At 48.8% G+C, this 24,564-nt stretch overlaps 1 protein-coding gene and 1 long non-coding RNA gene across 2 annotated transcripts in view; one reads left to right on the plus strand and one right to left on the minus strand.

The window, feature by feature from the left end:
- Positions 1-4,808: 4,808 nt before the first annotated feature.
- STC2 (stanniocalcin 2) lies at positions 4,809-21,798 on the minus strand. Its single transcript, XM_003404665.3, has 4 exons — positions 21,318-21,798; positions 19,067-19,209; positions 16,139-16,350; positions 4,809-8,462 (listed from the first exon to the last, which is right to left on the minus strand). The coding sequence occupies exons 1-4, from the start codon at positions 21,466-21,468 to the stop codon at positions 8,060-8,062; spliced, it is 909 nt and encodes a 302-aa protein (XP_003404713.1). The 5' UTR covers positions 21,469-21,798; the 3' UTR covers positions 4,809-8,059.
- Positions 21,799-22,998: 1,200 nt separating this feature from the next.
- The window catches only part of LOC104846114 (uncharacterized), a 34,052-nt gene continuing 32,486 nt past the window's right edge, over positions 22,999-24,564 (plus strand). The window contains exon 1 of the long non-coding RNA XR_775788.3: positions 22,999-23,054. This is a non-coding gene — a long non-coding RNA (uncharacterized LOC104846114). The remainder of the gene's footprint in view (positions 23,055-24,564) is intronic.

Raw genomic sequence — 24,564 nt, forward strand, 5'->3', positions numbered from 1 at the left:
ACTGGACTCCTGCCTTGAGGGAGCCGCAGCCCCAGGAAGCTTCTCAGGGTCCCCTCTCTCTCTGTAGGGTAGGGGCTGGGCTTGCACAGGGTCCCCATCTGGTTACTGTTCAAGCCAGGATAAATACCTCTAACCCCTCATTCCTCTTTCTGGCAAAATCCCACCGGGCAGGGCTGACCCCTGTCCTGTCAACCGCAGACTTTTACCTGTCTAGAGAATCACCAGAACAAAGTGGAAGGGATGGGGCCGGCTCATCCTCTCAGGGCCGTTGGCTTTAGGCCAAAGCCTTCCAGAATGGCCCAGGAGAAACAGTAACCATCACTTACATGGGATGTCACCACCTTCAAAGCATTTACTATGTATTATGACACGGTGTATAGATTGTCTTTTTATCCTCACAATTCCCCTGTGGGGGAAACAGAGTCGCTGTTAGCTTCCTTATTTTGTAGCTGAGGAAATAGGCTTGGAAAATTTAACTGATTGGCCAAGGTCTCAAGCCCAGTCCTTATTTGTTTTCCTAGTCATTATCTGTGTTGTTGTTAGCTGCCATCAAGTTTCCCTCTGTCTCATGGCGACCCCAGGCACAAAGGAATGAAATGCTGCCCAGTCCTGAGCCATCTCCATGATCAGCTTCGGATCAAACCATCGTGATTCATAGGGTTTTCACTGGCTAATTTTCAGATGTGGATGGCCAGGCCTTTCTTCCTAGACCATCTTAGTCTGGAAACTCAGATGAAACCTGTTCAGCATCATAGCATCAGGAAAGCTTCCACTGATAGAGAGGTGGTGGCTGGTGACCTCGCACGAGGTGTATTGGCTGGGAATCTAACCCAGGTCTCCTGCATGGCAGGTGAGGGAATTCTACCACTGAACCACCAGTGTTCCTCCTAATAATAAGATTAGAAATGATTATTCATTAACTCAATAATTTCCTTTTAAAAATTTTATTGTGCTTTAAGAAAATTTACAGCTCAAGGAAGTTTTTTGTTAAAAAAAATTATATACATATTGTTTTGTGACATTGGTTGCAATCCCCCCAATGTGCCAGCATGCTCCCCTTTTCCACCCTGGGTTCCGTGTGCCCATTCGTCCAGTTCCTGTCTCTTCCTGCTTTATCGTCTTGGGTGTTGCCCATATGGTCTCGTATATTTAATTGAACTAAGAAGCACGTTCCTCACATGTTATTGTTTGTTTTATAGGCTTGTCTAATCTTTGTCTGAAAAGTGAGCTTTGGGAGTGGTTCCAGTTCTGAGTTAGCAGAGTGTCCAGGGGCCATAGTCTCAGGGGTTCTTCCAATCTCTGTCAGACTAGTAAGTCTGGTCTTTTTTTGTGAATTTGAATTTTGTCCTAGATTTTTCTCCCGTTCTGTCCTGGACTTTCTGTTGTATCTATGTCAGAGAAGTTGGTGGTGGTAGCCGGGCACCATCTAGTTCTTCTGGGCTCAGGCTGGTGGAGGCTGTGGTTCATGTTGTTCGTTAGTCCTCTGGATGAATATTTTCTTTGTGTCTTTGGTTTTCTTCATTCTCCTTTCCTCTGGACGTGATGGGACCAATAGATGGCCACTCGAAAGCTTGTAAGACCCCAGATGCTACTCACCAAAGTGGGATGTAGAACATTTTCATTATGAGCTATGTTATACCAATTGACCTAAATGTCCCCAAGACTATGGTCCCTAATTCAACAAATTTTATTGCTGGACCATCAATGCCTCAATTATTATTTACAATAACTTTTTATTCCAAAACTGGTTTACCTGGTGCAAGACTTGTAAGTGGCTTGGTCAGTACTCATCTCTATGTCTTCTGACTCCAAAATTACTGGCTTCCCAGTGATTTTTAAATTCTGACACCCTTTCACCAATTCTATGGCATTCCCCTGCCCCTTACAAGAACACAATGATATATGCTTTAGAGGTTAAAGTGAATGAAACTAACCTGATTTGGCATTTTGGCAGCTTTTTGGGTAAGAGGAGATGCCTAGGTTTATTCATTCATCACACACTGTTCGATGGCACAGTTGGAGTGCGCAGGTGGGATGAAACTGCAAAACATGACTCACCTCTGGTCTCATGGAATTTAGGCCCTGGGGTTGTTAACTGTACTAAGTGTGAAATCAAACCATAGCTTAGCTTTAAAGAATATGTTACAAAATCCTACGACCTCTATTTAGAAAGCCGGTCACCATGGAAGAAGTGAGACTACCTTGAAATGGGCATGCTGTGAGAGGTTTCAGGGGTGGGGTGCTGTGTGGAGGGATAGAGAGAGAAGCCAGGGAGCACCGTGGTGCCATCCTGAAGAAACCATCTTGGAAATGGATCCTCCAGCTACAACTGTCTCAACTGAAGCCTTATGGAGAAGATATGAACCACCCAGCTGAGCCTTTCCCAATTTCTGGCCCACAAATTTGTGAGCAAAATAAAATGGCTGTTTTAATCCACTAAAGTTTGGGGTGGTTTGTTACACAGCAACAAACAACTGGGATAGAATTCTAGAGCGTCATCATTCTTCTTGCATAAAGTCCTCCTTGGTACTCTCAATCTTCTGCTGAGTTTTATTTCAAAACCTTGGAGGGATGGCAGGGCAGGCAGATGGTCCCCATCCTGTTTAGGATGCCACTTCTTTTGACATGGATATTCCTCCTTAAATTTAAGAACCATTAAAAACCTGGGAAACCGTCTAGTGAAAATAGCACCAAATGAGTCTCCTCAGCACCTTGTGAACAATTGCCCTGCCTCCGAGAATTCCTTGGAGAAGCTTTTCTTGTTTTACCCAAGGGTTAGCTAGTCCAGGGCAGCCCTGATTTTAAACAATGCCTTGGAAGCTGCATACCCTAAAGCAAAATGAGGCTTGGATTCTGGAAAATGGCAGGATTCATCTGGGTGGGGTACATTTCATGCAAAAATTTAGGTGAGCTTTATGAATTTGTATTTATTTTTGTTTTGTTCTCTGTGGGGAGTGACTTTTTTTTTTCCATTCTTTTTGGGGAATGATACTAACCAAACTGCTTATGCAAACAGCAAGCCATGACTCCTTGCCCAAGACTTCTATTGCTCTTTTCTTCTCTTTTTCACCCAGAAAAAATAATTCACATAAAACCTATTCTCTGGCCAAGGCTTGTCCCCTCCTCAGCAGGGGGCTTTCTTTTTTTGTTGACTTTAAAACAAATTCATTTATGTCTCCAGATTTTGGGGCACATGACTCCAGCTTACTTTGGAAACTGCTTAAATACCGGCATAGTTGGAAGCCCTTCTGCCTTCTTCCTCCTACAGCCTAATAATTCCTGAACCTTTGGATTGGAGCAGACCTGATGGTTGGGTGGAAGTGACTGCATTTCTGAACTGGGGTGCATTCAACCTATATTTTCACACCTGGATGAGAGAGGGCACTTGAGCTCCAAAGGCTGGTAAATGAGACAGAGCAGAAAGAGCCTAGGGGTTGGGTTTGCACATGAGCTAGACTAGCTCACTAGCCTTGTCAACGGCCCTAGGTGGATAAGATCTCTTTGAGCCTCAGTTTTTTATCTGTAAAATGGGATTCAGAAATCATATCTGTAAAACACCAACCAAAGTACCTGGGACATAATAGATTCCCCAGAAATGGCGATATCGTGATGAGGACTGGTAATTGGACTGGCTTAGAGGATAAAGCTCTAGCTCTGTGTCCACAAAAACCAGCTTTTTCCAAAATGCTTTCCTCACGGCACATGAAAAGAACATTAAAAAAAATTATCCACTTGGAAAGCAAGGAGAGGAGACTCCCTGATTCTCCTGCACCCCTTATCTGAACCCAAATCTGAGCCTTTGCAGAGAGGAAAGGTGAGAGCATCAATTTTCCTTTCCCTTCTAAAGCAGAGCTCCTCAGAGGCCTGGTGCTATAAATATAAGAGTGTAATTATTCTTTCTCTAAGCCTTGTGTAAAATAGGAATAATACTGATTGGTTTAAATTAAAAATAAATCGAACGTGGAGATCCTAGGTCTGAAGTGGAGAAAAGTGTGTGGATTGGAGTCTAAAACCAAACCCTTTGCTGTTGACTCGATTCCAACTCGTGGAGAGCTTATAGGAGAGAGTAGAACTGCCCCACAGGGTTTCCAAGGCTGTAATCCTTATGGAAGCAGATTGCCACATTTTTCTTCCTCAGAGCAGCTGGTGGGTTCGAACCACAGACTCTTTGGTTAGCAGCCAAGTGCTTAACCACTGCACCAAGAGTCCTAGATCTGGGTTTGAGCCCAGACTCCCCCAGTCACTAGCTACTCAATTTGGGACAAGTCTTTCTATACCTCTGTTTCTTTACCTGTAAAATGGGAATAATACCTCCTACTTGTGGAACACAATCATGAGGAGATAAAATTTACAAAATGCCTGTGCAGTGTCCTAGACACAGTAGGTAGAGTGGTGGTGTAAATAATAGTAAATCAGTGACTCCAACTCTGTTTAGCTGTGGCAGGAAGAGTTGGGGAGGAGGTGGTGAGCTTCCTTCCTGTGCTAGGCCACTGGGCTTTAAGCTGGTGGCTTCTGCCACAGGCTCAGTCTGAAAAGTGTGGTCAGGCTACAGGAAAGACCAGATGACCAGAGGGAGCTGCTAGAACCTCCCTAGTGGGGAATGGGGGTGATTTTCCTGACTAGCTGCACGGAGTTCCCTTTCCTCTTGAGGTGTGACTCAAGCCAGGACTTGGAACTGACCAGGAGAAGCCCAGGGGTGTCTCCTTCACCCCTGGAAGGCTAAATATTCAGCAGATGCACAGACTCCAAAGCCAACTGACTCACAGCTGTCCCCTCTGCACTGGCTATCAAATGCCTCTCAGACAATAATGGTGCACAAGTGGAAGGTGGTAATTTAAAAGCTTTATTAATGCTTGCAGAAAAAGGATGCACTGTGACAAGATACAGGTCCTGTGGCCTAAACCCATAACAGAAACAGATATTGTGACTTAGCAAGCCCACGTGGTGCTAATTCCGAGATCAGACGAGGTTGTTCTTCCCTAGGAAATGGCCACTGGAAGCATTGTTTTTCCAAGTTGTTGTAGCAAAGCCTTTTACTTGGTTTGAGTTTACATTTCTCTTTGTGTGTGTGTGTGTCAAAGTGTGACTACTACTGTGGGCTGGTGGTTTCTGTTTACTTCATTTTGGGTGTTAGCATTTCCCTATAGTCAGTCCTCCCATTTCAGAATAACAGAGCTGTTCATTAATACAAAGGAGAGGTGTTTAGATGATCTTATTAAGACGAGATGCTCAAAATAAACACCATATCTGTATTTAGAGATCAACATCCTTCCTCAAAGGAAGGCTCATGAGTAAATTTGTATGAAGCATGAAGACCAACGAGAGGCTCTATTTTTAATGACTCTTTTGCTTACATTTCAGATGGTACAAGCGCCTTGATAAACGCTTATAAGCATTTGGGCTTCCCTCAGTTTTGAGCAAAAGAACCTTAGCAATAAATACGATGGCATGCTTTCAATAACATCAGGAAGCAGAATGAAATGATATTGACCTGACTTTTGAGAAAACACAAACCAGTGGCATGGAAAGTACACAACAGAGCTCAGTAAAGGGGTTCAGATGAACATAGTAAGTGATGGTATGCCATGAGGGGGAAACATAGAAATAATAAATACAAACAACGTGTATTTACAGTAGAAGCAACCGATGGGACGTCAGTGGGTGAACACATACAACATTTAGACTGAGGAACGCATAGAAGTGGCGCCTCTCACACACCCAGGCGAGGAGCTGGCTAACAAGCAGCAGACCGAGCAACGCTGGAGAATGTTACTGCTTTAGCTTTTGAGTGACATGAGTAAAACGGTCAATGTGCTGAAGCGCCACCAGCGTGAGACAGTCCTGGTTTACGTTCCCACGGCAGGGCCTGACACTCCGGACATCCTCCCTTCACCCCCAGCGCACAGCACCACTAAGTGTACCAGACTCCTCTGTTCTCCCCTCCCCCACCTGGTGCTTCTCCCTGCATGTTATACCCATTCCCCAACACCCAAAGCGATTTTCAACAGTTATCATCAAAAAGCCAGGAGGTGACCCCCAGCACCATGTCCTGGCGGCAAGGAGACGGGATTTTGGGTATATCGATACCAGTTGCGTTTTAGGTGTGAGCGTTCCCTGGAATGGAATCCCTGGGTGATGCAAGCAGTTAACAGCTAACTGAAAGACTGGCAACTCGAGCCTGCCCAGAGTGCTTCGGAAGAAAGGCCTGGCGACCTACTTCCGAAAGATCAGCCATTGAAAACTCTATGCAGCACAGTTCTACTCTGACACATGTGGGGTTGCCGTGAGTCAGCATTGGCTCGACGGTAATGGATTTATTCCCTAGAATAAATCAGAGTAGATAAATTTAGCTTCTTCCTTGCCTCTGGCCTCAGACTGTTTTGAGGGAGAGCTCATGGGTTGATATACAAAGGAGGATGCATATCTTTTGCCCATTCACTCCAGCAGGGATTGGTAAACTACGGCCCAAGGGCCAAATCTAGCTGGGCACAAGTTAAATAATGTTTTGTTGGAACGCAGCCAAGCTTATTTATTTATGGATTCTTTTAACGGATGCTTTTGCTCTACAAGGGCAGTTAAATAGTTGTGACAGAAAATACTGTAATTACTCTCAGGCCCTTTCCAGAAGAAATTCGCCAACCCCTGTTCTAGAAGGACCTGGTCCAGAACACGCTCTCCATCCTTGCTGGGCTCCTGTCTGAGCACTGGCTGCAAGAAAGAATAAGCTTTAATTTGCTAGCCTATTAAGAGGCCTGCCCATGAGATGTTTTAAATAACAGCAAGAAACCCACTGCTGACACTTTCTATTATAACCCTCTCCCTCCCTCCCTCTTATTTTTAGTTCTCTCTCTCCTCTCTGCTTTTCCTTTGTCCACGTTCACTTTTCTCCTCATTGCTAAGTTTCCAATTAGGGTCTGGAAAATCTTGTTCCTTGGAGGTTTTCGACAGTCTCGTCCATTTATGTGAAAGGTCTGCGTTCCTTGCTGGAAATGAATAAGCAGCCTTCATTCATTCTCTTCTCCCTTTTCCCATTTGGCTTCTCTGAACTGACGGTAGAGCACTTTATCAACCTTGGCTGAGGGTCAAGGTGAGCTGACAAAATTCTCAGCGAAATCTGTCCGATGTCCTCCGGTGCGTGTTTCCTCCCTGCGTAAAGGCTGGCCCCGAGTGGGTATGAGCCCACGTCAGGCGGTTAGATGCAGATACATTGCTCTGTTTGATTCCTTTTTAAATAGCACTTAAGAAAATAAATCAGCTCCAAAGGATGGCCTAGGCTTTTCTCCCCCTTTGAGCTGGTTTTAATGACCCAGTTGCTTTGTTTGAAAGCCATTTATTTAGACGACAGATATGTAGACGTAACTGGATAAATAAAAAAGTGAAATCAAGGTTGGAAGCAGTGGTTAAGATACAAACACACGGGGGCCACTCCCTCAGACAGGGTCCCCGCAGACAGAACGATGGCTCAGAAATGACACTTAGAACCCTCCCCTGCTCCCAAGCAGCTCTAAACCTCAAGGTCCCATGCAAAAAACTGAATTTCGGTTTGGCACCAAGCACCCGCGTGGCCCCTGCCTCCTCTCTGCCTGTCCCCTCAGGGATATCTTTACATTCACTCCTGACCTGCGGAATCCAGCCGCCCTCCTCCTGGAAGATGGCACTAGAAGCCATGGGGCGGAAACCCAGCACCAGGTATGTGGTCCTGCCCAGGTGGGCGCCCTTAACCCTGCCCCTCCCCAGCTCACCTCCCCCACAACAGAGTAATCAGCAGACAGCCTCCCACTGGTTCCAGGGGCTTGAAAGAAGACAAAGTTACAACAAGGACGACGCACTCACTTGACTATGTGTAAGTGCAGAATTCACCAGGTACAACCGAGACCTCGCTGCCTAAGGAGCTCCATCTCACCTGTTCATTCCGCTAACATACACCTTCATGAAGTCCACAATTCCCACAAAATCCTGCGTGTGACATCCCCCCTCTTTAATGGTAAATGTTTTGGAATGTCCATAGATAAGAAAATGGACGGCGTGGAGGCAAGATTTCATGGTCAGGCCTCTCATTTCACCTCCGGATATCAGAATATTCAGATTGTTCATCCTCCCACTCGTTGCTTCCAGAAGATCCCTGGGCCCCGTGGCTCCCAGCTCTGCCCCGGGCGTGGGCATTTGGGTAGCTCCTGCTGCCTCGCTCGCCCTTGGCCCCTCTGCCAGTCTCCCTACTGCTGGGCTCTGCGAGGTGGTGGCCCACTTCTCCATGGTGGGACCTGGCAAGCTTGACTCTGTCCACCTGGAGCTGGCGCTCAGGGGATGCCGTGGGGGGCCTCTGGATGGCCGAGGTGCAGAAGCTCAAGATGGAGCACAGGCTCCCCCAGTTCTGTTCACACTGAGCCTGCACACTGTGGGTGATAGCCTCCTTCACCTCCTCTCCACAGGTCAGCAGCAGGTTCACCAGGTCCACGTAGGGCCTAGAGACGGAGAGCAAAGAGAGAGATACTGAGAACGGAGCAAGTCCCCACTGGGTCATCAAGGGCAGTAACAACTTTAATAAAGAGAGACAGGACCACTTGTTGGCTTGGTTTTTGTGAAAGACCTTTCTGGAATTCAAGACTCTACCCATATTCTAGGGAGCCCTCATGGCACAGTGGTTAAGCGCTTGGCTGCTAACCAAAAGGCCAGGGGTCTTAATCCATCAGCTGCTCTGTGGGAGAAAGATGTGGCAATCTGCTTCTGTAAAGATTTATAGCCTTAGAAACCCTATGGGGTAGTTCTACCCCATCCTAGAGGGAGGCTATCGGTCAGAACTGACTCAACAACAGTGGGTTTTTACCCATATTCTAGGGAGTACTGGTCTCCCCCAGCATTTACTGAGTGGTGATCATGCCCCAGGCTCCAAGCCAGGCATTGGAGGCTGTTAGAGTGGCACAGGGAGGCTCCTACCAGAGGCATCACTAGGAGGGTGCAGGGGATATGGACTGTACCAAGTGATGCTGTCAGAGGAGGTGACACCAAAATGACTGTCTATAAAATTTTTGTGCAGTGTTTCAGCAGAAATTTATTATTTTTTATAAAAACATCCCGGCAGTCAGTTATAGGAGCCCTGGTGGCATAGTGGTTAAGAGCTTGGCTGCTAATCAAAAGGCTGGCAGTTCGAATATACCAGCTGCTCCTTGGAAACTCTATGGGGAAGGTGTACTCTGTCCTACAGGGCTGCTATGAGTCAGAATCGACTCTGGCAACAGGTTTGGTTTTTTGGGTTTTGAGTTAGTTGTAACAACAAAAACATTTTTCATAAGCCCAGCTTACATGTATCAATACGCCTACAATGCTAAAACTCTATGCTCATTTACTTTTTGAACCTTCCGATGCCCTGTGGAAGGAGGTCTGGTGGCACAAGAGTTAAGCACTCGGCTGCTAACCACATGTTGGCAGTTTGAACCCACCCAGTGGCTCCATGGGAGAAAGACCAAGTGATCTGCTCCCATAAAGATTACAGCCTAAAGAGCCCTGTCCTACTCTCACATGGTGTCACCATGAGTCGAAATGCCCTCGATGGCGCCTAACAACAATGCCCTTTCGTCAGAGCTGTCATTATTACCCAGTTACAATGACGTTTTGAATCAAGTGGTATTGTCTGGACACGCTGTTGTTTCATTTCTGCCGGTGGTTTTATAGTCGCTGAGTTTGTCAAATTTTCTGGTGTTTTAGCTACAATATTGTGGTAATTAGCATTTGTGAACCTTTATCAATAGTTTTTTTGAGAATGAAGTAGTAATTAAAGGAAAAGGAGTGATACACAAGAATTACAATTTACGAGTAACATTAGTACAAAAAAACATTACTAAGGATTCTGTATGGCCTGGTACAGGAGGTGGTCCATGGAGGGAGGTGACACCATGAGCTACCGCACTAGGTGAGACCAACCCTAATGACGCCACTGGCTCCCACTCTCTGGATAACTGTAGAGATAGAGCCCACCACATGAACACTTAACAGACGCATATGGTAAAGGGCTAGGGCCCCAACACTACAACAAAGGGCCTTGGGGAATGTGGAGAACCAGAGGGTGAGAACTTGGGCTAGGACAAAGATGTGGTGAAACTCATGTGAACTTGCGCACTACGGATTGGGAGGCAGACACAGTTAAGCCTGTGGGTACCTTGCTTACTGGTTTATCCTCCCCTGCATGGAATACTACTTAGGCAAATGGCGGAGGGCCTTCCATACCAAACGGTGGAGTCCTTTTGATAGGCAAAGAGGGGCCATAGAAGATCTGGGGCTCAGGAAGGGGCTCTGGAATGGCCTCTGTAAACCCCACATTATTCTCTTACATGTGGCTTCAGTGAGGCCAGCTTTCTTTGCGTGATGCGCCATGCCCCCAAGCAAAAGAAACCATCCCTCATATCCGGGTTTGCCACCAGTCCAGACTAATGGGAAAGTCATAGCTCATGGAAATTTCTAGATGCACTGCCCTCTCATCTTTCCCTCTGCATCTGGAGGCACCTAGAAGCTGTGGAGAAGGGCGGGGAGCACCTTCTTGGGATGCCATTTCCCAGGAATCCTTCTTGGGATGCCATTTCCCAGGAATCCTTTCCCTTTCTTAGTTAGGGAGGCTGAGGAGTAGGAGTGGCTGGCTAAACTTTATTTATCTGGGCTTCCCCCAAACTGGAGGTGAGGGCTGGCAGTGACAGCTGGCAGTGAGGGGCCTATGTGCTTGGAATGAGAGCCGGGTCTCTGTGAAACATGAAATACACTCTGGAGGGTCTGGAGGGGTGAGCGAGCTGCCCAGGTCCTTCTGGCTGCCACGGGTGTGCTTAAAGAGAATCACTGGAGGAGCGACCACATCTTGCAAACCATCCTTGTCCTCCTGGGGTGGGGACGTGGGGAGGGCAGGAGCAGCTGCCTGCCTTTTATATTTTTTGGCCCATTTAGTACGGAATGTTTCCGGCAACGGGCTCCAGTGGCCCACTCACTGTGTCTTTCTTACCGCTCACTGGACTTTTAAGATCCCCAGAGAGGGTATGGAATGTTTCAAGTGACTCACCAGATTCTTAAGTAGTCCTTGCCTAACAGAGCTTCTGGATACACTGACTATGGGTATTGCAGCTCTGGGCCATCACCTGGGGCAAGGCAACCACTCTGGGGTGTGGGAATACTTAGAAGGAGCCAACTTTTTTCCTCCATAAGCCTGGACCACATGGATGGCTACATTCTAGCCATTTCATCTTTTCTCTGCTGGCCATGCAGAAAGCGTAGGTTAGGTTTTAAGGCTGGAAAGAAGTTGACTGCCCTTTTTCATTATTAGTTCTCAAGTGGTAGTTGGGTGAACTGTCCTCATTTCATGGATGTAAAAACCAAGACAAGAGGAAAAAATGTGGCTTTTGGAAGTGTCTGGGGCTGGGAAGGCCCAGGGCTGGGCCGAGAGCAGAGAGTAGGAATGTTGGCTGATAGAGATCAAGCTGCCTTTTAAGGTCCACTTAATGGCTCTGGAATCTGAGATTCTGGGTATGTCTCGTGGGCAAGTTGCTTAAATTCTCAGAAGGCAGAGAGTTTCCTTATCCATAACTGCGACAACGAAAGTGACAACACTTGTCTCCTTGGGGTGCCATGAGGAGAGTAATGTGAGGGAAACACACAAGGCATGCTACTTTCCTTCCAGTTTTTGAAAACTTGCAACGGGCCTCAAGGAGCGCAAGCATCTGCTGAAGCAGAGTCCCTGGGGGATGCAAAAGGTTAACGTGCTCAGCTGCTTGCTCAAAGATTGGAGGTTCCAGTTCACCCAGAGGTGCGTTGGAAGAAAGACGTGGCTGTTTCCTTCCAAAACATCAGCCATTGAAAACCCTATGGAGCACAGTTCTCTAGTCTGACACATACGGGGTTGCCATGGGTTCAAGTTGACTCCGTGGCCACTGAAGTAGCAACAGGATTTTAGCACCTAACTGTTTGTAGCTTCCACTTCTGGGGCTGGATGAGAAAATTGCAGGGACTGAGTCTGTGATGCTCTGCTTTCAAGGTTCTTTCCCCAGAGTGAGGGGAGGGCTCTCCTGGGAACATATGGACTGCCTCTTGGCCTCCTGTGCTAGGGCTTTCATCCACCCAGTGAGCTCTCCGAACCCCAAGGCCGATCTGAGAAGGCTGGCGAGCCCACACTCTCCTCTGCCCTTGGCCCTCTCTCCTGAGGAGAAAGCTGTGTACTGTCGGGAGGGTGTGTGTGCCGAACCTAACTAATCTAAGCCGTGCTTTGGGCTGGCCTGGTGCCTTCTCAGGCTGCAAGCTCAGCCCGTGTCTAATGACAAAGCCCAGCTCTCTCAACTGGGTGTCAGCAGGCTAAAGAATTTTAAAAATACTTGGAGGGGGATGTGCCTGGAGGCTCAGATGATCCGATGGCTGCCAGCACACAGTGACAATGTGTGCGGTGGCCAAGCAGGGCTAGCTGCAGCTGGGGGAGCAGGTGATACGGAGAAAGCAGGGTGGGAAGGGGTGTGGGGAGCAAAGGGGAACGGAGAGTTTGAAAAAAACCACTTTAACTGACTGTGTTTTGGGGTGGGCGGGGACTGGGATGAGGGATGGGGATGGTGTGGATTTGGGGGTGACTGTGCTGTCCTCGGAGCCCTGGGGGTACAGTGGTTACAAGCTCAGGTGCTAGCCAAAAGGTTGTCAGTTCAAATCCACCAGGTGCTCCTTGGAAACCCTGTGGGGGAGTTCTACTCAGTCCTATAGAGTTGCTGAGTCGGAATCCACTGGACGGCAATGGGTATTTTTTTTTTTTTTTTTGGTGTGATGTCCTCCTCTCTAAAGTGAGAAACAAATTTGGTTCTCATTTTTTTGTCTGTGACCAATGTCACACATTCCTAAGTGGTCTTCTTGGTATCTGGGCATTGTTAGGATTCTTCGTGTCACAATCAGTCAAGACGGTTCAAAAACCAAAAAGTTCAGGCAATTCAGTTTGAAGGTCAGGTTGATGCACTATACAGTCATAGCTTCAGAAGGGAAGGTAAGGGGGGTTTGTGGGGAGCTGGAGTTAGACAAGAGTCGCTGGGTGGAGGAAATGGTTAATGCGTTAGCCTGCTGACTGGAAGGATGGTGGTTTGAGTCTACCCAGAGGCACCTAGGATGAAAGGCCTGGTGATCTACTTCTGAAATATCTGCCATTGAAAACCTTACAGAGTACAGTTCTACTCTGACACGCATAGGGTTGTCATGAGTCAGACTTGACTCCATGGCAACTGGTTTATTGGTTGGAGTAAGGGGAGATCTACTGCCTGGAAGTGCTGGCTTAGTAGAAAGCCAGAGAATTTGCATGAGGTCACAAGGCGTGTTCTTAAAGGAGGCCCAGGTTTCTTGTCAGAGTGGGCCACCTTCATTCTCAGAGCAGACTGGGGAGGGGGCATCTAGGTGCATTCTGAATGATGAGAAGAGCCCTTTGGAAGTAAGGGTCCCATGACCCCACAGGCCACATTTTCGTGAGGACACTAGAAAGCCACAGTGGTCTACTCCCTTCTTACGTTCTAGAGGGACCAAAAAACCGTAAAACCTTCTGTTTTTCCAAAGAAGATTTATCTCCAAAGAGACAGAGTTTTCTCGTGCTCCAGGAATGTATTACAGGCTTATAAACTAGTGCCTCATCCTCCACTCTTGAAGCCTTCAAAATATCTTTAATGAATGACAGCAGGTCAGGGAGTCCGAACTTCATGAAGTTTCTCAGCCCTGGGGCTTTTGCCTCTAGTCTTACTGATAGGCTTTGTAAAACAATCCTTCATTTCTAGGGGGCACCTTGAAGGAAAGGAATTTCACAGTGCTCTCCCTGTACAGGGGTCCCTGAGTGGTATAAATGATTCAGTTGGCTCGACTGCCAACTGAAAGGTTGGAGGATCGAGTCCACCCAGAGGCACTTTGGAAGAAAGGCCTGGTGATTTACTTCTGCAAAATCAGTCATTGAAAACCCAAGGAGCATAGTTGTGCTCCGACACACGTGGGGGTGCCATGAATCAGAGTCGACTCAATGGCAACTAGTACTGGTGCTCCTTGTGTAACGGAGATATGTTTGAGTTAAAAAAAAAAGCACCACGCTTGGGGACCAGTGGTCCTTCAGCAGGCCTGGTCAAGAGGACAGCCCAGGGCAGGGAGGTTTGAGGTGTCTTCCTTGACAACTGGCTTCAGTTATATATGGCACCAATTCCCGAGTTGAAAAAAGTAGGACTCAAATCTCAGAGCAAGGTTTTCAACTTCTTAGCATCAGTTTCCTCATCTGTTAAATGCAGCTAGTGATTTCTACCTTGTAACATTTTTGGGAAGGATTATGAGCTAATTCACATAAAGCCTGTGTCCAAGGGCCTACTAAAAAAATGGTAGCTATTGTTGCTCCTGATGCTGTTTGCTGCTATCATTCCTTCATAGGTGGTTGGAAGAAGAAGTAATATTTTATAAGGCATTAGTGGACCTCAAGGAAAAGGTAGCATTATTATGCTTTTGGCAAGAGCTGCCTACAAAGTTTCCCAGTGCATCTTATAGTTCTAGCACTGCACCAGGGGTGTGGCAAGATACCCAGAATGGTGTAACCAGGTGGAAAGTGACAGGAGATGGCTGTTGTCTTCCATGATCTGAGTGGTGGTGGTGGGGTGGAATGTCACCTATTTAGTGATATGGCTGGGAGGTCATGGCACAAAATGAAGAGCAGGAATTAATAAATTTGTACTGATGTGGCTCAATGCATCACCATGGAAAGGCAAGTGGTGCCATCAAACTGGCAATGATTTGCAAGGGACTGCTTAGTAAATTTTCTTTCTGCCTGCGTCTCCAAGGATGGAGTCATCATAATCTTTAAGGGCTATTGGCCATGCTGTGTTAGGAGTAACTGGGTACCAACATGCTTTACCAATATTTAGAATTGGCGCAACGAGTTAGGTGCTCAACTACTAACCAAAAGGTTGGTGGTTCAAACCCACCTAGACATGCCTTGGAATAAAGGCCTGGAGAACTACTTCCAATAGGTCTCAGCGTTGAAAACTCTACAGAGTGCAGTTCTACTGCACACATAGGGTCGCCATGAGTTGCAGTCGACTCCTTGGCAACTGGTTTGGTTTATATATTTTTTTATAGATGGAACATTTTTTAAAAGAATTTTAGGGAATGAGGTGTCCAATATCATTGAATGGCAAGTTTCCAAATAAGTAAGATCATATTTCCTCACTTTGGCATAAAGGTATTTAAATGATTAGTTAAGGTTTTAACATTGGTTTTGCATTTTCTCTGGGAAGGCATCTGTGTCCTAGAGAAGGTGAGTTGAACCTTCTAAAGAAAGAAGGAAGTCCCCGAGTGGTGCAAATGGTTCACATGCGCAGCTGCAAATCGAAAGGTTGGAGGACTGAATCCACTCAGAGGCGCTTTAGAAGAAAGGCCTAGCTACTGCCTCCAAAAAATCAGTCACTGAAAACCCTGCGGGGCACGGTTCTACTCTGACATACATAGGGTCGCCAGGAGTTATAGTCGACTCAGTGGCAACTGCTTTTTTAAGGAAAGAACAGCTTGTGGAGGCAGTAAAAAACTATGGCTCTTAGCTTTTGTTATTTAAAAGTGTAGGTTATGGAGCCAAACTGCCTCTGGCTTTGCCTCTCACTAGCTGTGTGACCTTCACCTAGATAAGTCTCAGTTTACTCATCTGTAAAATGGAGATGTTAATGGTACCTATCTTACAGGACTGTTTTGAGAATCAAGTGAAAATTCCAGATAAAGCCCTTGGCACAGTGCCTGGCACTTAGTAAATTCTCAGTGCATGCTATCAGCGATCGGCTGGCTCCAAGGACATCTATAGGGCTACTTGGGGTACTCTGAAAACCGTTGTGTTCTTGACTGAGAGGAAGAGGAAGAGTCTTTCGGAATGCAACACATTTCACGCTTACTAAAAAATTTCCTGTTTGAAGCTGATGGTGGAGACCTTTTTCACTTTTCCTGAAAGCTGACAGGAATGGGGTCGCACAGAGTCAGGGCAGCTTTCTGAGGTAAACTGCAACCTTCCCCGTTTTACAGGAGAGTTCAAGCCCCTCAAACTGAATCAAACGCTCCTCGGGCCCCCAGCGCACTGTCCCCTTCCTCTAACCTTGACCAGGCCCTGCTTCCCCCGCCTTCCCGGCAGGACAGTACTCACTCCTGTTGCAGTAAGTCCTTGAAGTGGATCATCTCAACCATCACCTGGGTGTTCTCCTGGGCGGCAGAGCACAGGTCGTGCTTGAGGTAGCATTCTCGCTGCAACTGGAACACCATTTCCTTGATGGCGGGGCACTTTCGGCTTATGCAGCCAAACCTGTGCCGCAGAGCATGGGCCTTACACTTCAAGGCATCTTTGATGAACGACTTGCCCTGAGAAGAGAGACGGTGAAGAAGGGAGAGAGAAGCAGAAGAGAGGAGCCCTTGTTATATGCGTGGATATTTACCCTTCTTGGGTTTACACGAGATTTTTTTTGACAGCTGAACCCTGAGGCCCCATCTCTCAGACTGTTGTTCTTCCAGGTAACAGCTATGTCCAGAGCGACATACCTCCGGCATTTGGCCAAAAAGCTTGTCATTCCTGTAGACTAATAACTCTGCCTCCTCCTCCCCAGCTGTGCCCTCTGGTCCCCGGGTCCTGGGGCTCCCCTGGCTGTCTGTTCACAAGGCAGCCCAGTTGGCACTGTTGGGTGGCAGCTTTTACGGAACAGCAAGGAGCATCTGGCCAAACCCACAACTTCTTGGTTCCCAGCAATGGTTTTTCCCAAGTAGAAGGTGCTGGTTTGTCCAAATCTCACACATTGGCTTTTTCCTTTCATTCCATAGCGATTTCAAGATGGGGTGCTCAGCAGTGCTTCTCCTTCCTGCCTCAGTGCCTCCCACCTCCCCAAACCCACACTCCCATTTCCGCCTGCCTTTTAAATAGGAACATTCTTTTCCTTTTTAAAAACGATTCGACTCCTTTAAACGGTTAGGATTATTGTCTCTAAAAGGCTCCCCTGGCACACCGCCTGGCAGCATCTGGAGCCTGGGCTGCCCGGCCCCCTCCCCCGCTCTCTGCCTCTGAGTGGCAAAGGCGGCCAGGCATACATCTGGCCTACAGTGCTCTTTCCTGGCAACCCCATGAGATTGTTCTTATCCTAGAAAGGAGACAGCTGTTGGGGGTGTGGAGGCGAGTCGGGCCGTTAGCTTCCTTATCAACCTCGCCTGGCAGAGAGCATTGTGGGATACCGACCCGGGAGTCCTCTCACCCTCCATTACTATAGAAACGAACTGTTGTTGGAGGGGTCGTCTCTCCGTTTTTTAGACAGGCTAGAAGTAACTGAGCTGAGAAAGTAAACGGGTTTAGATTGAAAGTGGGAACCTACTCAGCACATTTATTTTGGTTTTCCTGTTAGAAGGAATCAAGATAGCGTCTGATCACAGAAAAACCACGGGGCCCACCCAGCTCCCCATGGCCCCCTTCCCTCTAACTTCCCAGAGGCTATGAAATAGGATGGAGGGCAGAGTATGTCCGTTTATTAAGCAGTTATGTGCTGAGAGTCAACTTGAAAGGGATAACTCTAACTTGAGAACATATTCCTGCTGGTTGAGAAAAAATTAAAAAAAAGGGAGATGCGTGCATGTCAGGCTGAGGCTACCTGCTTTCGGTATTCTTCCCTGACATCCTGTGGGATTGCCCTCAAACAACACCTTTTGCCTCCGGATTTCCTGTTACGCTTCCTAATTCCAGTTAATATAGAAGTGATGCTTTATTAGGGTAACAGAGCTGGAAGGAGCCTCGAGGAGTTCAAATGTCCTACCTCTTTCCTTCCCAGGTTTCAGTCTCCCCTCCCGCCACCCCACATCCTCTGCTGTTTAGGCTGCCAGCCCTGTTGCATCCCCTTCTGGTTCTCAGGTATTGCTTTTTCAGGCTCTCTACAGGATGTCAGGAGTTGCTGGCTGGTGGCTTTCATAAATCATACCTAAACTGTTGGCCTCATCCACACATTGTCATCGCTCTCCAATGACATGGGAGACGAAGTTAATGAGCTGTAGTAACAGGGTGCGTCAACAGTGGAGTTCCTGGGTGGTGCGAACAGTTAATGTGCTAGGCTGCTAACCAAAAGGTTGGAGGTTAGAGTCCACCCAGAGGTGTCTCAGAAGACAGGCCTGGCAGTATTTCCAAAAAATCAGTTATTGAAAACCTTATGGAACAGTTTTACTCTGACATGCATGGGATCACCATGAGTTGGAGTTGACTCAGTGGCAACTTGTGATGGTTGTGGTGGCTTCAACAGTGTATATAAGGGCCAGGGAGATAATGAAGAAGGTGGGCCTAATGCCACATGCCATTGACAAGTACATTTGGATCATCAGCATGGAGCCATAAGGTTGTTTGTTGTGTTCCTACCATGCCCCGAGCTGCAACTCAGCTTGACCCTTGGGATCCTGGGATAAGTGAAGTGGGTCAGGTCCTGACTATATTTGTTACATAGAGCAAAAGAAAAGTGCAGATTGAGGGACTCATTCAGGGTTTTGAATTTTCAGGTTGGGAGAGGAGGGTCTGCTACTTAGAAGGAATATAAACCTGCTTTTCTGGAGGGCCGAATTCATCCAGGTTGCCCGTCCATACAAGCCCTAGGAGATGATGAATATCTAGAAAATTTGTGTCTCACTTAATTGACCAATAACTTTTGGACTGTATAATTAGAGTCTCTGCCCCCTCCCCCCAATCTGCTATTCCCAAGGCGATGGGACTTGGGAACTGGGTTCTGGGTGGCTATAGAAGGTGTTTATCATTTATCATGACTTTTGTCTTCTCTGCTTAAATTCCCAGATAACTGTTCAACTTGTTCTCCATTCCTCTTTAAGCAGACACAGCTTAAGAGTGTAGAAAGATTTATCCTATATGGCAGCTCCAGGGAGCAGAGCATGAGTGCAATGGGGGGACACTGGCCTTCTGCTATACACCAAGAATGTCTTTTGCAAGTGCTAAAAGATACCACAAAGAACAGCTAAGGAAATCTGTTAATAAGTCTTTCCCAATAAACATTTCAATCATGCTATGTCAACCCAAAACATCCATCAAGCTATTTACGGTTTTTACCTGGGCATCAAATTTTCCAGCGTTGTGCAGGAAAGTCATGCAAATTCCATGTAAGCCCCGGATCTCACAAGAATTGTTCTCAAAACACTCAAACACGCCGCATCCCACATCTCCGGCATTGACCAAACAGTGCTGGATTTCCGCTAAAATGAGAATGACATAGAAATATGTATGTATGTATGTGTGTGTATGTACATATAAGAAAATACATATATACATTATCTGCATTGGGCAACGCAGAGAGGTAGACTGAAATAAAAGTTAGTGATGACTATTTTAGGATTAAAAAAGATGAGGAAGCAAATTTTCTTCATTTCTTCTACTCATGAGAGATATTAGTATTTGTATATATATATAAAAAATTAGCCAAACATCCATCACAAATATCATAATTGGAAGTTGGGGTTCAGTTTTCCATTCTTCATCCTTCTCATTTTATTAAAGTATTTTGGGGCATACTTAGCAAGAGAGCAGAAGACATTTCAGTTTTTTAAACACACAAGACAAAAATTTCAGTTTTTTAAACACACAAGACAAAAATAAGATTTGGAACTCTCAGCTTGCTCTCTCCCTTCTGTCCTTCATCAGTCAGTGAAATACCCTTCTCTACTTGGTTCTGCAGGCGCTGCCGCTATTAAATCACAGCCATTTCCTTCCTGACCCCCAAATGAGAGAGTCCAAAAAGCAGTTTCAATTCAGCTTTATGATTCAACACCTAAAAATCAAAACAAAATTCCTATTAAGGCAACGCCTCCAAACCATCCGCATTAAAAATACCACGATAGTGAAGCTGCGGTTTGCGAGCAGCTCAGATGGGGGGCAGCCTTCAGAAACGCCACCAACGCGGCCAGCAGCGCCTTTTAATTAGCGATCCAGTGTGAGATGGCACTTATTTCCCCAGAAGCCCAGTGGCCCACGGAGCTTTATGCCCTCCTTCCCAGGATGTGGCCCTAATTCCTCTCTCGGAAAGGGCAAGCCGGTGAAGTTAACTGCCAGGGTGCCATGTACAAAGCCTCCCTTCTCTCCCTTCTCCCCTACCCAATTCCCTGATTTAAACCAACCACAAAATTACATCAGAAAAGTATATTTTGGAAGAAGGGCGGTGTCGGAGTAGATAGTCCCTATTCAAATGAAATCTAGCGAGAGAATGAGGTGCGTGTATGTATTTGTGGAGGGTCACCAACTACAGAGAATCTGATCAGTTCCCTGAGAAAGCGCTGGCGAGGGGGAAGGGCGGAGGGGGTGCTTATTTGTGGGGAGCGCCGGCCCTGGGTGCTGGCACCAGCACGTGGAGGTGGGAGGCTTCCGGATGACCCTACGCTCGGCCCCAGTGCGCCGGACAGGACAGTGCAGGCCAGCGAGTCTCTCACTTGGGGCGTCCCTAATGGGCACTCGTGCATTCCTGCTCGTGCGGGGGAGCGCACGCTGCCGTAGTGTTTGCACGCCGGTCCCCCCCTCAAAAAAAAAAAAAAAACCGTGAGGAGGGGGGCGCAGAGCCAAAGCGCTGTGGGCAGATTTGCTTTCTCTCTCTGGAGCTGGGAGAAGGTCCAGTCCCGAGTCCTGCACGCCTGGCTCTGTTCCGCAGCTTGCAAGGGACAGGAGAGCTGGCCAAGCAGCGGCGGCGCGCGGTTGGGGTCGTGTGACCACTTCTCGGCTTGCTGACCTGTCCAGGAGCGGGGAGTGGCGGCAGAGCAGAGGAGGTACGCTTTGCGCTTACTCCCCCTTCCGAAAGCAATGTCCCCAGGGGGAAAGTTCGCCATGCAATTTGTCTCGCCGGCCGGCAAAGTTTTCCGATGTCTAGCATCTTTGAAGGAGGGGGAGACGCGGTCCTGCCGAAGCCTACTGGCTAGGAAGAGAAGTTTTCTGGGTGCAGGGCGCGGCCCGGCTCTGTAGACCCTCTGTCCCTCCTACGCGCCGACCAGGATGCAACAGCGCGCTATGCACGGGACACCGGACCGGGGCCCGGAGCTGGCAGCGTAGGTCGCTGCCTCACTTCCCCTCAACCCTGAGGAGGACAGCAACAAGTCCTACCCCAGCCATTTCATCGCCCTGCCAGCACGTGCAGATTCCCGGCTCGCGGAGCCCGGCGCGGACTTAGTCTTGCGCTCCCCTTTTGCAAGTCCCGCGCCACCCCAAGAGTTTGCGCGGCCCTGGGTGGGCGCCCGGCTCCTGGCGAAGCACCCGGGCGCGCTGCGTGGGCGCACGATGTCCTTTCCTAGCAGCTACCGGCCACAGGGGCGCACGCACTTACCTGTGTTCTGCAGGGACAGGCGGCCTTTCTGCTGGGAGCCCCTGTCTTGGAGACCCTCGGGCGGGTTGGTAGCGTCGGTTCCCTGCGCCGGGTCGAAGGTGGCCAACACCAAAGCCAGGGTCACGAGCTGGCCCAGCCGCTCGGCACACATGGTTCTTGGTATAAACCTCTCGCCGGGAGACCTGGATTCTTTGTGCTCCCCTCCTTTTCCTCCTCCTTCTCCGCTTCCCCTCCTCCTCCCACTCTTCTTCCTTGCTCGCCTTTTCCCTCCTCCTCGCGGCCGCGGCTCGGATAGAGGTTACCCAGCGCCCTCCCGTAGCTCTCCGGAGAGCATGTGACCAGGCCGTTAGCAGCGCCGCGAGTGCCTGGCAATGCAGGGATGGTGCCTCAAATATCCCTGGAAGCTCTGGTGTCACTTGAATGAAGGAGTCGAGCAGGTGTTGTCCTGGCGGCTGGACCAATCCGAGACCCCGGCCCGTTTGACAACACGGCTGGGAGGCGGGGCCTGCGCCCAACTACTACAGGAGGAAGCGGAGCACGGCTTGGAGCGCCCCACAAAGTTGTCGACCTGGCGGCGGCCACGCGTTTGCGTGCGTGTGTGTGTGTGAGCGCGGCCGGGGATGCTTGCGCGTGTGCGGGAGCTCCAGGGCAATGGCCGAACGGACTGACACAAATAAAAGCTATTCCCAGCTACAGCTGCAGCTCAAGAAAGGCGAGAGGCGACGATCTGTGCTGGGACTGCGTCCCCCGGGCCTCTGGCTCACATCACACTCGCACCAGGCTGGGAAAGTTTCCTTTTTCCGCCGTTTGAAATTCAGAGATTCTCAGTCCCAAAGCCTTGGCAGACTGAAGGAGTATCCTGAACACAACGATGATGGGGGGCAAACTGACCACATGTGGGAACTCCTGGCGTCGTGACATTTTGAATTAAAAAAAAAAAAAATCCAACAATAGTAACTGTTGAAGGTAGGAGCAGAAGCACTAGATATAGGACTCGGCCGGAGCAACTGCCCTCTTCCCTTTTTTATTGCACCACTTTGGTGGGCAGAGTCTCCGCGGGGCCGTGCAACACGAGGCGTCAGTTTCTCGCCCCTCCCCCCAATCCAGACGGATTTCGGGCCGGGCTGCGGAGATCCAGGTGACAGTCCGAACTTGCATCATGTCCAGGCAGGTGACAGGGATGCCCGGGAAACCCTGAGTCAGCCGGCTGCGCAGCATCGCGTGCTCCGGAGGCCGTAGCTTGAAAGGCAACTTTACGCGTCTCCAAACACGCTCTTCCATTTTCCCAAAGCGCTACTCACCAGCCCCGTTTCGGGTCCCTCTTACTCTCCAGGCATCGGATGAATATGGTTTTAAAACAACAACAACCCAAAAAACAAACAAATAAAGAGCCCGGAGAATTTCTCCCCACTTTTCCTCCCTCCTTGTTTGAGCCCCATCCCCAAGCCAGGCTGGACAGCTTGCTCCCCGGGCGGCGGAAGCTTGGAGAAAGTTGGGCGCCACTCGGAGCGCTCTTCCCCTGCTGTGTGTGTACGTGTGCACGCTCACGTCTCTCAGGCGCCGGGGCCGGGGATAGGAACTGTTCCCGGCATCGTCAGCCCGACGGCGCAGCTCCGGGGCTAGCAAGCTGATGGAGGGCGGGGATGCGGCCGTGGCGCCAGAGCGCCCCTAGGCACTCCCCCCAGCTTTGCGCGCCGTCACCCCTCCCCCACGCCCTCACTCTCTTCCTGGAGACAGGTGAGCCGGGGTACCATCCTCTCCCTACATTCTCGTCTTGCTCCCCGCTTTCGCGCTCTGCAGTAATGCGCCTGAAAGATTTCATCACCCACCACCAGCGGCGACGCGGTCCCAGGTCTCCGCTGCGGGGCGCACTGCCTTCCTCGTTGGGGCCGCCATGTGACAAGGCTGGGGGAGGGGGTGCGGAGCCGCGTTGGGCAGGTCATCCTTGGGCCACTTCTCGGCTTCCGAAGCTTCTCTCTCTGGGTCCCCGCGGCACTTGGGCGGGCGTGGGTAAAGCAGAGGCGGGGGGCAGGGTGGCCGCCGCTGGCTGCAGCTTGTCCGGCGCTTCCCGCTGCCCTGGGGCAGGAGAAGGGAGAAGAGGGGGTGGGGAGTGCGTTGTCGGAGTGGGCTAGTGCCCCTGAGAGCGGGTGTCGACTGTCCCCGCCTGACTTTCAGAGTCCTAATAAACCGTCACTTTGAAGGTCCGAGTCTGCAGCGGTGGCAAGAAACTGACCACTCATGCCCATGATTCTAATAGCAATTACTTCCTGAAGCCTCAGATCTTTTGTGAAAGAAGGTGGGGGTGCAAGTACATTAAAATGGGTGGTTCTCATTTCCCACCCCACATTTGTTTGCATAGTTAACTTAGCTTCCTTTATTAGTTTATGAAAAACTACCTCCTGCAGATCTTTAAAAAAAAAAAAAAAAAAAAGCATCAGTATCCTGGCTTCTCACTAACTCCTTAAGCCCATGAATTTCCCGGGGCCAGATGGCCATTTGGTTTTACTTCTGCTTTGTACGTATAGCTGGACAGGCTTTCTTCCCGTAACCTCTTTTGAAGGTTAGAACATGAGCAACTTTGGAATTAAAAAGGCATCTGGTCACCTGGTTCTTTGAGCAACAGAAATAAGAGAGATGCAGGGGGAGGGGGCAAGGCCACCTTTGCCAGATGCAGCCTTCTCTCCAGGTTGAAGGCTCCAAAGTCTCTGAGGCCACCTGGAGCAGAGGCCAGGCAGATGGAGGGACTGACCCCTGGGGTCCTGGGGCTCCTGCCTTTCCACTTTCCACTGCTTTTGCCAGGCCCTGTCTTTTGCCACCATGAGGCTCTGGGGACAGCCCTTGGAGGACTTGCCTAATTAAAAATTCATCTTGAGGGTATTTGCTCCAGAGCCTCACAGGGGACATTTGTGGCTCCTACCTGAGCCAACAGCCGTTTTGGAACTAAAAGAAAATTTAGTAGCTAGAATTTGAGGTTTTGCACGCACAGGTATTGATTCTTAAAGGTTTTTGTCTCTAAATGCCCTAGCCAGGGCAAACAAATCCAGACACACAAGCCCATTCTGGTCAGTTTCACCAGGGCTGTGAAAATTCTTTTGCAGAAACAGTAGATAATTTGCATGGAACACTCAGTGTAGGCTGCAGGCTTGTGGTGGGGTGAGAGGGGGTGGGAAGAAGTGAGGCGCAGACTGGTGACTTTGTTGCCCATGATCTTCCTCCTCTATGCTTATTTCTTTAGCTCTGTAACTCA

Source organism: Loxodonta africana, chromosome 2 (genome assembly GCF_030014295.1).
Source record: "Loxodonta africana isolate mLoxAfr1 chromosome 2, mLoxAfr1.hap2, whole genome shotgun sequence".
Taxonomy (NCBI): domain Eukaryota; kingdom Metazoa; phylum Chordata; class Mammalia; order Proboscidea; family Elephantidae; genus Loxodonta; species Loxodonta africana.